The sequence below is a fragment of the Podarcis vaucheri genome (genome assembly GCF_965113315.1).
Source record: "Podarcis vaucheri genome assembly, chromosome: 9".
NCBI lineage: Eukaryota > Metazoa > Chordata > Lepidosauria > Squamata > Lacertidae > Podarcis > Podarcis vaucheri.
The window spans coordinates 37,284,341-37,298,786 of record NC_138767.1 but is presented as its reverse complement, the minus strand read 5'-3'; the positions used below and the strand labels follow the sequence as shown (position 1 = coordinate 37,298,786).

At 40.4% G+C, this 14,446-nt stretch overlaps 1 protein-coding gene across 6 annotated transcripts in view; it reads left to right on the top strand.

Annotated features, from left to right (window-relative positions):
- Nucleotides 1-14,446, top strand: part of INPP4B (inositol polyphosphate-4-phosphatase type II B) — a gene marked incomplete at its 5' end in the record, with an annotated part of 260,693 nt that overhangs the window by 117,787 nt on the left and 128,460 nt on the right. For all 6 annotated transcript variants that reach the window (XM_082237557.1, XM_082237558.1, XM_082237559.1 and 3 more), the window contains 3 exons: nt 1,956-2,180; nt 4,026-4,070; nt 11,527-11,645. In XM_082237557.1, the coding sequence (XP_082093683.1) occupies nt 1,956-2,180; nt 4,026-4,070; nt 11,527-11,645 (389 nt within the window). Of the gene's footprint in view, nt 1-1,955; nt 2,181-4,025; nt 4,071-11,526; nt 11,646-14,446 lie in introns of those variants that run through there.

Below are 14,446 nucleotides of genomic sequence, written 5' to 3'. Positions count from 1 at the left end.
TGCAATTTCTGCCATTCCCCTTTCTGTTGCAGCCCACTGCTCCTGCATCCCCCTGCTTACAAAGCAATCAGTAGAACAACAATATTATAAAACTGCAGTCTGTTATAATAAACAACAAACAACATTTAGCAACATTAAAATAACAGCAGTAAATGAAAGCATGAGTAAATGTAGGGTCATAAACTCAACCCCAAGTGGTGGTATCATTTTTATTATTCTGCTCAGTAACATCATTCTTTGAGCTGCTTACGGACATAAAATGATGAAATACGGTTAAAATAGCAATATCATATAATGGCAATATCAAGCTTTATTGGACATTTGAAGGATACAAATGCAAAGACAAAAATGTTTTAAAGAATATTGTCAGTCACTGGGAATGTAGGCAGTTATATGGTTGGAAATGAAAGCATGTATTGAAACACCATTACCCAGATGCCAGGAGTCAGTAGCAGGTTTTGCCTTCTTTTAACAGCCTGTTTATTTCACCCTATGGAACTCAAGGGAAGCCATGTGACATCAAGATGACATGCTTTGAAGTCCCAAGAATTGTTGGGACTTCAAAGCGTCAAGAGTGTACTTTAAGGCATTGGCAGCTGCATCTCAACTGCGTGTATGATGCTGGGTGTGCAGCAGCTGTGTAGTTTGGGAAAATGAGCTGGTAGGACCTTATGCTGGGCCTAATTAAGCTTGTGGACTAGATGTTCTCAATCCCTGGCTTAAAGGAATGGAGCACAGCAAGGTGGATGGTTGGGTTTTTGTTCCCTATCCACCCCATAATACTCCTTTTCATGTAAAGCAGGGATAGGGATCTTAGGGCCCTCCATATTTTGTTGGACTTTGGCTCCCATCATCCCTGACCATTGGTCATGCATGCTGAGGCTGATGAGAGCTGGATTCCAACATCATCTGAAGGGTCATAGGTTCCACATCCCTGATAGGCTTCATTCATTCATTCATTCATTCATTCATTCACACTTTATTTGTGAATTGGAAAGATTCATGGATCAAAACCATACATGCCTCATCACATCTAGTAAGTACAGTGGAATGTTGGAAGAATGGGATATGATATTGGGAACTGACTTTTATTTAGTTAGCTTTCAGTGTTCAGCTTCAAAACCCAACAGCTACCAGTTTTATTTCTTCAGATATATAGCTAAATCAGTTGGTGTCTTCTGTTAAAGTAGCATTGATTTGCCCCCCTCCCCTTAGTCCGTGCCTGATCATTTGTACTGCACTAAATGTCATGCTGAATTTGCAACTAAATGAAACTGTCTCCATGGCAGAATCTTAAATGCCTAGAGACTGTTTCCTTTGTGAATTCCAATCAAATGAATGATCCTAGTTGCTACTTGAATTTCCTTGTGAACCCAAGAGACAACTAGACTTCTATCAGGCTCTGCAGCAGCTACGTATGGGTAGCTATGAGGCCAGAAGCCTTTCCATATAACCTGTTGGTTGATTGTTCTAAATTGTTGCCAGGTATTGATGAACAGTAATCTGACAAGAGTGAATGGGCAGCTGAGTGTAAAGGGCAGTTCTAATAAAAAGAATAATGAACACTTTTTGCTTTAATGAATCCCACCAGTCCATTTGACAGAATTTTGCCTGTTGACCCTGCTAAATCAAATTCATACTTAAGCTGGTTTCCCTGAAAGCTACCGGCTAAGCTGCCAGATATCCATCAGATAGGGATTCTAAATTTCAGCTTAATGATACTGCCACCTAGTTTTGGGACACATTAATTGCTTTAAGATCCTGCTGTGCAGCGAGGACTTTGTGTTGTGCTGAATGTGAAGAGCAGCAGCTTGGTTTCATTTGCTTCTGTGACACAAGAGGAGAAGCTGTATGATATTCTGTGTCACTGCAAGCATCAGTCTTGCCCTAATCTTCAAAAACACATCTGTTAATGTCTGTCTTAATGAAAGTGTGTCAATGTTTTCTGAGTGCAGAGTTTCAGAGTGGAGAACCAGATCTTTACCTTGAAGCTGCATCAAGGTCTGACTGTGAATCTTGGGCTGTGGCTCTCGGAGAGGCAAGTTCTGAAGGTCTGCACAATAAAATCGAGCAGCTCCAGAGACTGATCATGGAAATCAAGGAAGAAAGAGCAGCAGATGAAGTACAGCAGTTCATTCCATCAGCACAGGCAGACAATCTTGCAGAGTCCAAGCTTACAAGTAAGCATGTTGTTTATTGGACCTTAATCCTGTTAATACTTTTTTTTTGGTGGAAATTCTCTCTTCTGTGAATGGCCAGTTTTAGGCAGATTAGAAATCTTTGTTGCCAAGTGTTATTGTACTCCAGTGCTCATAATCACTAACCATTTGGCGGTGTTGCCTCGGGCCGATGGGATTCGAGTGAAACATTATCTGGATGAGCGCAGGTTACCCCTCTCTTTGTTGTAGACAGACATTTTAATATAATACTGATAATGTATTTTGCTTCTGGCTTGCATAACTTGCTTCCTATGGAAGGCAGATATATAGCTGTCAGTTAATCTATTCTTTGTAGTGTTGTTTTTTTAAGATGCTGCGTACAAATGTTGTTTTGCATGTATTTCTACAAGACATTTAATGTTCAAAGTGTGATACTGTACTTACCCTTATAACAAGTAATTAGAGACAAATCATTAGTTTAACACTTTCATTATGGAAATGGGAACCAGGACTGAGAGATAGGAAACCTTAAACAAGCCTAACTCCAAGCAATAGTACTCTGCCTGTCAGAATTTTGATCATACTTCTGAATCATAAGGCAGCATCATATAATTTTTTCAAAGAAGAAAGGAGCTGAATGAATTGGCATCACCTGTAGAGCTTGTATTTAAGCAGGGCTTAAATACATTGTATTTAAGACAGCAGCCCTCCATACCACATAAGAAGCCTCTTTTGCAATTATAGGGAGTTTCAAAAACTTTGTGGTGGTGAGTTAGGTTCTGTTATTCCAAGGGAAATTGTGGGGAACCCCAATAAACATGCCATGGATTGTGATCCATTGTAGTGTTGCTATGCATGGAGGAAAAAACCTAAACATGTTGCAGAGTTTCCAAAAAATAGACCAGAGACAATTGTACTTCATCCAGCAGAGCTTTAGTGCTACTGAAGGCAAATGAGCATAACGGTCACAAATCCAGTAACATTCAGGATTGGCACAGTCCATAAGAAATCCATTTGCAGCAGACTTACCTTTAAACTAACAAGGACTTATAATAAGACTAAACCTTAACACTATAGCATACAGAACAGAAACACCACACCAGAACAAAGAGATAGAAAGAGAAAGTTATTGAAACCTAGGCTCCTCCTGGCCTGACTATTATAGTCAGCATGACCTTGATAGAAAAGATAACAGAACCAGTATAAACCAGCTGTACTCAGCTTCCCAGAAGGAATAACCCAAACATCAGAAACCATTTTTTTCACACAGACGAGCTTCAAGAACCCTCTTGAACTAAGTAGAACAGGAAAGATCTCTATACATAAGATCAATCCTTTCTGTACTAAGAAATGCAAACTGTTAATTCCAAGTACATAAGTTTAGGCGATGAGTAAGTCTGATTAAATTAAATGGGGTTTACTTCTTGTAGACATTGATATCATTGCACTGATAGTCTTATGGAAATATTATGATGTTTACTGAGTTTCCACTGAGTTTAGTCACGTGACCCTTCTAAATACAAGTCCAGCCATTCTGGTGAAGTAATAATTTGTTGAAAAAAGCAGCAGTGAACTTTGCATTCTGAGAAATTTTGATGTAAATGACATAGCCAATTGCACAGGATAACAATTACTTCGTCAGGATAGCTTTCCCACTATGATTGTGATTCATTAGAACACAAAAAATGTTGTTTATTGATCGACTGCAGTGGGCTCTAAAAAAAGTAGATGTGGTGAAACATTGCGTCTTGATTTGAGCTCACTGTAGGTACCGTTGGTACAGTGCTAAGTATACTTCGTCATATAAAATTCCAGTGTATGAATTATTACCGTATATATTTTAACTAGATACTCTTTTACCAACAGATCTTCAGAGGACTGTCAGTGAACCAAAACTTGAATTCAGTCTTGGTAAGACACAACTTTAAATGTTGCATAAAACTAAAGTTGATAGGTTGCATCCAGCCAAGTCATACTCAGAGTAGATCCACAGAAACAATGGGCATGACTGCCTTAACATCCATTGTGTCTACTCTGAGTAGAACTTAGTTGGATACAATTATATAATATATAAAGAGCATGACTTTCCACTTTAGAAAGCCCTGAAAAGAAGAGAAGCATTTAACAGCCATTTTATCAAGTGGCCTTGTAAATGAATCTCTAAAACCTTGAACGGAAGCAGTTTGGGTTGTTTAATCTACTGATGATCTGGCTGAGACCTTTTTATTATTAAACACTGCAAACTTGGGGCTGGAACACTTACGCATTCTAACCTTTATAATATATGCAGGTCTATAAAAGATAGGATTTTTAATGTTGAACTAATTAATATGTCCATGTAAAAATTATTTATAGGAAGGGTTTTAATTTCAAGGTACAGCAGCTTCTTGAGTGTTACCTTTTGAAACAGAATGTCTCTTTGGGAAAGTGTATCTTATTAATTGGTACATGCCATTCTTTTTGTTAAAGTACATGTAGCATAGCTAAAATGTTCAATCAGTCATGCATACTAATTAACTGAACATGTCTTCATAGCATTAGATAAGCACTTTTTTCCTGTAAAAAGTGCAGCTTCCCTTGCTTTGTTGAATTGAATTCCAGTGCTTTCAGAAACACTGAGTCATTTCTTCAAAACCTACAAACTGTGCAAGCTTTGTCATTAGTTCCTTTCGGTATTAGGTTATACAATTATAACAGATACTTCAATATGATGCGATGTGAATTTAATGGCAGGAATTAAGACCGGAATTAAGATGAATATGTTAGCTTTGTTTAGATAGAAGGAATGTGTGGATTACTTGTGCCCAGATTTATTCTGCAACCTACTAACTGCTTAGTGATTGGCTGGCTATTACATTTTCATAACTTTGCCAGCAATCCAAACCACAAAAAGTGTATTTTTCAGAATTAAGTCCAATTGAATGCAGTGGGCCTCACTCCTAAGTTAGTACGGTTGGGCTTGCAGCTTTACTTCCATAATTATTTTAGTAGCTGGGTAGTCATTGTCTTTTACTGTAAAGGCCAGAAGTCATCTTACTTCATCATGATGTATACTGCATTTCAGGTAATACAATTTCTTAGCCTTATCCTAAGCCTTAGCCTTATCTTTGATAGATTGCTTTCTTTCCTACTTTTTAATCCAGAAGTGGGGATGCAGCATGCATAAAATAATAAAATATATCATTAAAATTGCATTAAGCCTGTTTCTATAGTGTATGATACATAGCAATATTCTTGGGTAGTGTATTTTCCCTTCCAAAAGCCCAATTATTATTGTAATAGTTCCTCAAAGGTCACCTAGCCCAAGCCCAGCTGGTACAGAAATCCACTCTTACAGTATCCCTGATAGATGGCTATCCAACTTCTTCTTAAAAGCCTCAAATGATGGAGAGTACACAGTCATCTGAGGGAATGATTTTTTCTTGTAATTTGAACCCATCGGTTCCAGATCTATCCTTTTGTCTGGACCAACAGAAGGAAAGGATTGTTTCTATCCTATGCTTTTCATACCAGCATTTATTTTTAGATTTTGCTTTTCTGCAGAATGATTCTAACCTGAGCTCATTAGAGAAGCCCAGCCCATTAGAGAAGCTCAGATTTTAAAGAGCCAAGGATATATGGATACCGACCTATGATGTTTTTCTTCTAAAGCCAGTAGGCGAAAGAAGATTTTTCAGTCTTAAGTTTTACTTGTTTGTTTTGGACTAAAAAGCATATTTTGAGGGAAGTATTTTGAGTAACCACTGTTCAGTGAAAGGTTAGTGGATATCTGAGCTTGAAAAGCTATTTAACAGCTGGAAGGGTCCTGCTGGGATTTAACCATTTTTAAGAGACACAGTTTTATCACTGATGTTCCGGAGTGATGCAGCAGATAATGGGATTGGATTTTGACAAACATTTCAGACTAAAGGAGATGAAGTGAAGATATAATAACAAAGAGAAAGGGACTCAGTGTTTTGAGAGTGGGGTTTTGAGAGTGGGGGCTTGGAGAGGTTTATGGTTTCAATTATTTATTATGCATTAAATTGTTTAAGCACAGGGTTTTTGTTGTTTTTTTAAAGCATTCTGATTTGTTATATGCGGTGTATTACTTATTTCACATATTTTTCAAAAGCTGGCCTAAATTTGTTTTTGGCTAAGCTTTACAACATTTACATTCAGTTGGACAAATGTATCACTCCACTAACATTGCACCATTAATGCAATTTTTGTTTATTTTGATGGTTTGTGTGTTCTAATGGGGTTCTGTTCCTCAGATTACATGCATTATTTTGCAAAGATGCCCTTGGCTTCATCAGGGAGTTCTACCGGTGAAAATATTTTCACGATTGCTGGGGGGCGGGGTTGTTGGTGTTACTTCTTAAAATAATTTTTAAGTACCTAAGTACCTAAAATTAAGTACCTAAAATTTATAGTCACTTTCTGCAGCCTTACACTCTAAAAGGTGTAGGGATGTAGGTGGCGCTGTGGTCTAAGCCACTAAGCCTCTTGGGCTTGCTGAACAGAAGGTTGGCAGTTCGAATCCGTGCGATGGGGTGAGCTCACATTGCTGTGTCCCAGCTTCTGCCAACCTAACAGTTCAAAAGCATAACAGTGCAAGTAGATAAATAGGTACTGCTGTGGTGCGAAGGTAAATAGCATTTCCGTGCGCTCTGGCACTCATCATAATGTCCCATTGCGCCACATGATTCGGAAATCTGTCTGTGGACAAACACCGGCTCTCTTGGCCTGAATTGAGATGAGCGCCGCACCCTATTGTCGCCTTTGACTGGACCTAACTGTCCAAGGGTCCTTTAAATTTTACTCTAAAAGGTGTGGCTCATATGGAAAAAAGGAAGGGAAGGGAAGAGGAAATGAGCAAACTCAGGTTACAAAGCAGTTTCGGAGGGAAGGAGTCAAATGGCAGCTGATCTCTCAATGAAGCCAATGGTGAGGGCTTTGGTAGGTTGGCCATCAGTTACATCATTTTGGCATGTTCCTTTCATTTTAGAAAACTAAACAATATAGCTCACAGGTAAATTGTCTAAGCCAAATTCTGAAGGTTTTTCCCCTGAGACCGTAGAGTCTGTATTCAAGAGTCTTAGCTACATTTACTAACAACTGAGGTATGTTTAAGGGATTTTATGGGTTTTATGAGTAAAACTCTCACAAAAGTCTCTCCATGTGCTCCTTCGCTATCATAGTGCATTACCCTTGGCCTGGCAGGGGGTATTGGCTATGGGTACAGTAGGAACACTTTCTCTTTCTTTCTTGCTGCCCTATAAGGTTGGAATCCAACTGGGAAAATTCAGAACCAGCAAGACCAGACTGTCCTGAAGGACTGGAAATTCATGATATACTTGAAAGACATTTGTAATCAATTGACATTGCTTGGAGGGTTACAAGAAGTTTTGTAAGGACAACTATATGAATTACTGTGAAGGAGAACTAAGAAGGAGTTTGTTTAGGATTTGGATTTTATAGCAATAACTATAATAATAAAATGCAAAATTAGAAAGGAAGTTAGAAAACAATCAGTCGAGGTTGATGGAAGTCCTAGGATGTGAAAGCCAAAGGTCTGTTATGTTGTTTAAAATGGGATGTATATATATATATATATGGCAATACCTCCCAGAATCCTTATGTGTGTTGCTAGCACTCCTTAAAATCCCTCTGTTTTCACATGAAGGAGCACATCTGAGTTGAAATTGGGGGTGCTAGGGAAGTTTCCCATGGAAGAATTCCCAGCTCCTTGACAACTACCTGCAACAACCCACTGCAACTTCCTGTGATAACCCTCTGCAGCTAGGACTGAGCTAGCCAGGAAAGAGAGCAGTGTTTTATCGCTTGAGAGAGTTCCATTTCCCATAGGTAACTCAACATACTGCTGTGCTGTGTATGAAGTTTACTAAACCACAAAGATGAAGGGGGAAGAAAACCAACTCCCTATTTCCTTCCTGTGGTAGAGGCTGGTGACCCTTCTGCACAAAAGCAAAAGCGTTTTCAGCTTATACACAAGGCAGTCAGAATCCAAGCCAAGGTGGAGAACCTGTGTCTTTCCCAGGTATTGTTCAACTCCCATCAGCCCAGCCAGCATGTTGGATGGTCAGGGTTGTCATGAGCTATAATTCAACAACACCTGGCAGTCTACAGGTTCCCTACCCTGGTCATATAAGTGGCTGTTGATTGAGCAGTGCCTTAAGTGTATTTGAGAAAGTAAGCTTACTGACAATAACTTGCCTAGAAGTATATTTAATATTATTTATTACATTGGGATAAAACTGACTTGTGAGCCAACATAGAAATAAAACATTTTAAGCATGGTCAGTATTTTGCTATGGGCAAATAAGTGTTGCTTGACCTTTAAACAAACTGAAACAGAATATGACATTCTACACAGGTTGCTGGGATCAGAAACCTTTTTTTGAGTGTGACATTCAGCATTCACATAGGCCATTGATTTGTGGAAGATGATTAGTGGCTTGGCAGTTTTTATTGGCCTTGGGATGAGTTTTTTATCTGACATTCTAGGCCAATTAATGAGATGGCATCTTTGGGCTATCTTTATTACCTTCCAGCCTGTGAGCAAATTATTGGAGCTTCAAAGAAATGAAAATGTTAAAATATTAGTGATTTAAATAAAATTGCAGTTAATCTTAGAATCATAGCAGCATTTGGTGGTTTGAGCAAAATCTGTTTCATTTTGGATTCCAAAGAGCATTTTTGGAGGCACTGATGATTGTTTATGGGCTCGTCGTTCTTGAGAAAAGCATTTAAGTGTGTAGATGGGTGTCTTCTCAATTATGTCCTGGGGCATAATTTTCTTTTCTCTAGAAAGAATTTTCCTATAGGCCCTAGGACAGGGGTTGGCAGACTATGGCCCGGGGGCCGGATGCGGCCCACCAGGCTCGTAAATCCAGCCTGCAGACCCTGCCACCCGCTTGGTCAGTCCCCGCGCTGAGCTAAACTGGTGCGGTGCAGCGTTTCCTTGAAAAAAAGCCACAGATGCCTCACCACACGGGGACTGACTTCCGTGACGCTGGCATGGCTTCAGATTGGCTGCAGGAAGTCTCGCCGCCCGCTTGCTGAAGTAAACCCAGCACGGCCATGGACACAGTGGGCGGGCGGTGGGTGTGGGCCGCACCATGGGCATCGTGACGGGCACGTCGCGGGGCTTCAGCTGGAGCTTGGCACACCTGCTGACCCTGTGCCTGGTGCCTGGCTCAGCACTGCTGCTGGTGTCACGCTCAGCGGCTGCATTGGAGCAGCTGTCGGGTGAGCTGTGTGCCACCTGCCCAGTGCTCCGCGTGCGCAGCCTGCCCCCCGACTTGGCCTCGGATGACGGGCCGCAGAGCATGGTGCACGCTGCCTGGGAGCTCCACGAGGACGGGCCAATGAAGCGGCTGCTGCTCGTCAACAACACTGATGAGCAGATAGCACCGAGACATGCTCTTGAGCACGTGCAGAGTGCATTCCTCCTCCATGTCCAGAGGTAGCTGTGGGACTGGCTTGCAGGGTATATTTTTAAAAATATAGTCTGGTCCCCCACAAGGTCTGAGGAACAGTGGACTAGCCCTCTGAGCTATTAGTAAAATGTTATGAATATAGAAAGGAAATGACAGCTACAAAAACTACTGACTTCACCAGACTTCCTTTCTTTTATTTTCTTTGTCTTTGTTTTGGAACCATTCACTTAAATGTTCTTTGACATATCACAGATAAGTGGTGAGATCACAACTGGAAACAGTTTCAGGCAAGTCCAGCTGTAAATGCATAGCATCTCCTCTTATTTTGGATGCGATAAAGCATTCAAGCAATGTGTCCATACAGTGTCCTCTTTCCATATTGTGACTAAGCTGAGTATCTGAATCCATCCTCAGTTTGCACAATCACTGGATTTATTGTATGGTTTTCCAGGATTCAAATACACTAAGCAATCTTAATTTGCTTAGTTTTCTGGACTTGCAGCTTGCGTTGAATGATTGTCTACTCGGTGCTTCTTGGTTGTTCCTGGAAAGCTGGTCACAGTTCCTCTTGCACTTCCTGTGTCTTGCACTTTACACAGTAACCTCACCAGGCTGGTCAGATATTGTACCCATGTAACTTTAGATTTAAAGTTATGAGGTGTAGCAGAGAGATTCACCCTCTTTATATTAACTTTTTGTAATGTTAAATCTATATGCAAAAACAAACAATTCCTAAGAAATCAGAACCTTTGGGGATACCTTCTGTGGAGATTATGAGAATCAATAGATTGTTTGGCTCCCCAAGAATATAGTTGTAAGGGTTGCCCCATGTTTGGCTTAGTTTGACCTTTTTCAGTTTGTTTGTTTTTTTTGAGGGGGTGGGGTGGCTCTCTGTAAAGCTTAGGAACTATGTGTGTGATATAGCTGCTGGACTGTTAGCTGTCCCATTCACATCAGTAGGTGAGTTATTAACAGTACACTATTTTCCCCCTACTGCGTCAGGAGGGGTGGAATGGAGAGTAGACTTGTGGCGTTACCAACTTTAAAAAATAAATGAATTGCTTAGTTGTTCATGGGAAGGGTTTGTTGTCTGAGCTGTTGAATAAAACTCCTTCTATAGGGTAAGTTCAGCAGATTTCCTCCAGTAACTTATATGCTGAGAAATTGCAATTTCCCCTTAAACAGAAGCATCACCTTAAGACACTTTACCTGTAACCTGTTCAAAAATAGTTACAGCTGCAGTGCTACTGCATGGTAATAAAACTGGCAACACACTCTGTCAATTCTTGCCATTTGTGTTCTCTACTGCTTTAAAAATGGAATCTTCACCCTGTGATTAGCCCTGCCAAGAAATTTTATAATGTCTTACTGGAGCATATAAATCAACATAGCCAGTGGCAGTATTTAATTTGACTTCCCTGAAACAGTCAAGCACGATGCAGTTTGTTTAAATAAAAGGTGACTAAGTTGGGGTGTCTGAGAATGATTTCATGGCAAATTATTTGAAAGCTTATCCATCAGGATACTTGGGTGTGGGGGCTGAAATTTGAATTACTGTGTGTGTAAATTTGCATATATGAAGTGTGTGTGTCTGTGTGCGTGTGCACATATGCACATACATGTAGTGGGAGCTTAGTACGTTCATATGTAAGAGCTGAACCAGTTCCACAGGAAAGCCTTGCAGGAATTGCATTGATGGTTAGTGGAAATGAAAACTCAATTTAGCTTTCAACATGTGACTTCCTATTTCTGTAAGGTACTTCCAAGGGACTTCCTCTGCTAAATCAGCTGAAGCTTTTCTGCAATTTAGCTCTGAAACATAGCTCAGTCTGCCTTGCTACAGAGCGGTGTGTTCACTTTGATTTGTTTTTACAGAGATTTCCCCCCACTTTCCCTCCCCTTCTCTCCTGTGCCATTTCCAGCATGTAAAGATCTAGTGGCTCCAACTCGTGATCGAAAACTGAATACATTTGTGCAGATCACCGTGGTTCAACCTGGAGAACAGCCTTCAACACGATATACAAGCACAGAAATTGTGGAGGTGAGCTCCTTTCTTTGTTCGATCACCATTAGTCATCAAACGCTAAGTTTTCTTTTCTTTTTTAAGCCAGTATAAAGCAGGGGAGGAGAGGGGAGTTGCTGGCATTTGCTTGTTTGTGAAACTTCTGCTTCTGCAGAAGGAAACATAAAAAGTTGTTTGGCTTTTCAGACACGCTACAAAATGCTCTGGGGAACTATTGCTTCTCCTTTGATGTTAAGACCCCCCCAAATGTAGAAGTATTTTAAAATATGGAGTTTCTGCGAAGAAAATGTTAGCATGCTGTATGTTTGCAATGAACTATGTCATCCGAAACACAAGGCTTTGTGCTTCATGAAGAATGCGTTCTACGGTTTATACTGATAATATTTGTAGGCATAACTTTCTGCAGCAAACATTGCCTGGTGTGGCTTTGCCCTGGTGACTTTTGGCTTTGTCTGCTTCTTGGAACAAGAGTTTACTTTTTGTTACCAAATATTCATGTTAAGGAGTTTTAGGATACGTTGTGGAAGGAAGCAGGTTTTAATTCTGTGAAACTACATCCGAGTTAGCTTCTCACTATGAAAGAAAGTTTCCTGATGCATCAAAGGAATGCTTTTTGAGCAGTTTTCCGGCTGCAAATTTAGCTGTCGTGACTTGAACTGCTAGCAGTACTAAAGCTGTAACTCAAACAGCCTCCAACACAGCAGTGTGGGCCTTGTCCAGACTGTTTTGGCGTGTTGCACTGCATTTCTTGTAGCAGACTGATCAGGCATCAGTCAAACCCTTTCCTATTACAGTTTAGAGTTAGCTGACATTCTACACAGAACCCTATATATGTTCAAACTCTCTGTTTTATTTTCATGTATTCTTCCATTTGTATGCCACCAGTATCCCTCAAAGGAGGCTAAAAGCAAATTAAAAACAATACAGCTGAGTTGGATTTTTTTAAAAAAAAACTTTATTGATCTGCAAGACCACTATGCAGTATCACAAGACTACTTTGCAAAATCCCATCCTCGTGCAAAGCAGTTTGCTTCGTGGAAGAGGGTGCTGCTTCTTAAGACATACAAAGCCCCTGCGCTCATGGACAAGTAGTTTCGTGCTTCTTTTCATCACAGCATGAGGTAAACACCTTCCGTAAGAAAAATACACAGCAGGGGAAGACGGCAATGATAAAACCCTGACAATTACAACTCTCAAAAGATTTGGTGGAAACGGTTTCTTTGCCTAGGAAAATTGCTTGTAAAAGAAGAATGTAATGTGGGTGGGAGAAGGAGAGTAGAATGGCTTGCTTGAGCTCCTGCTAGCTTATAGTATCTTGCAGGAAATGCATGGCTGGCTGGCTGGCTGGCTGGAACCCTAAACAAGAGCTCTTCTGTTATTGTATGATATTGGTTTATTGCAAAAGTCTGTGGCAAGTTATAAATAAATTTACAGTATTGGTATTCTTTTTTATCACTTTCATTAAGAGTGAAGCAGCTGTTACATTTATATCTGACCTCTTCATAGAGCTTTAAGATGAAAAATGTGGTTCAAAAACATATATTTGAAAATACAGTACTTAAATACAAAAAGTTTTTTTCAAACTTATTCCATGATGGTAGTGTTACTGCAATTTCTTTAAAAAAAACAGAGGGAGGGAGGGAGGGAGGGAGTGTGGGGAACCTTTTTCAGCCAGAGGACTGAAATCCCATCCTCTGGGGGATACATGCCAATGATGGGCATGGCCAAAATGGGCAAGGTCACCCCCCACAAATATACATGTGGACATGCATATACACACACATGCATTTTAGTGATTAAGAAGAAGGAACACCACCTTACACAACACAAGCGAATATGAGGTTATTTGCTTTCCAGTGTTATTTCCAAGGTCAATACTGAGTAGCTGAACAGTCAGTAGGCTAAAGAATGGAGTACTTCTGCTTTTACATACCCTGAGTATCTTATGCATGGAAGAACAACAATTAACTTGAAGGAAATGTGGTATTTGGCGGTACTAACTGCATCAACAAGCTTAGTTCTTCATGCAAAATTTATCCTGCCCTTCCTCCAAGTTGTTAAGGACAACATAAATTCCCTGCCCCAGTGTGGTGTAGTGGTTAAGAGCGGTAGACTCTTAATCTGGTGAACTGAGTTCGCTTCCACGCTCCTCCACATGCAGCTGCTGGGTGACCTTGGGCCAGTCACACTTCTCTGAAGTCTCTCAGCCCCACTCACCTCACAGAGTGTTTGTTGTGGGGGAAGAAGGGAAAGGAGAATGTTAGCTGCTTTGAAACTCCTTCGGGTAGTGATAAAGCGGGGTATCAAATCCAAACTCTTCTTCTTCTCTTCTTATTTTTACAACAGCCCTGTGAGGTTGGTTATGCTGAAATGTATTCACTGACCCATGGCCACATATCCCTTTTTGGCTGAGGAAATTCTCCCTCACTGAAGGCCAACACTCCAGTTGCTACGCCACACCAGCCCTGCTATATTAAACACAAAGTGTCATTTAAAATAATATTTTTAAAGCTGATTCTGCAAAACTTATTGAGCACCATCCAAGGTGTAGCCTTTGGTGCTGAAAACTCTAGTCCCAGCCAAGCTGTGGCTTTCTGCACTTACTTTACTCAGTGGTGAGGCAAAGGCATTCATTGCACACTCAAAGGCACTCTCTTTTACATCACTTGTTCCATAGCTAAGACTTGGGTGCTAGAAATAGGTTCTAGTACTAAACCTTGATAAGCCTAGTTGGAATTATTTCCATCATACTACAAGCCTATGCATTTCAACTATGAATCAGTTTTTAGTTTAGCTTGCACTGTTGAGAAAATACTTCT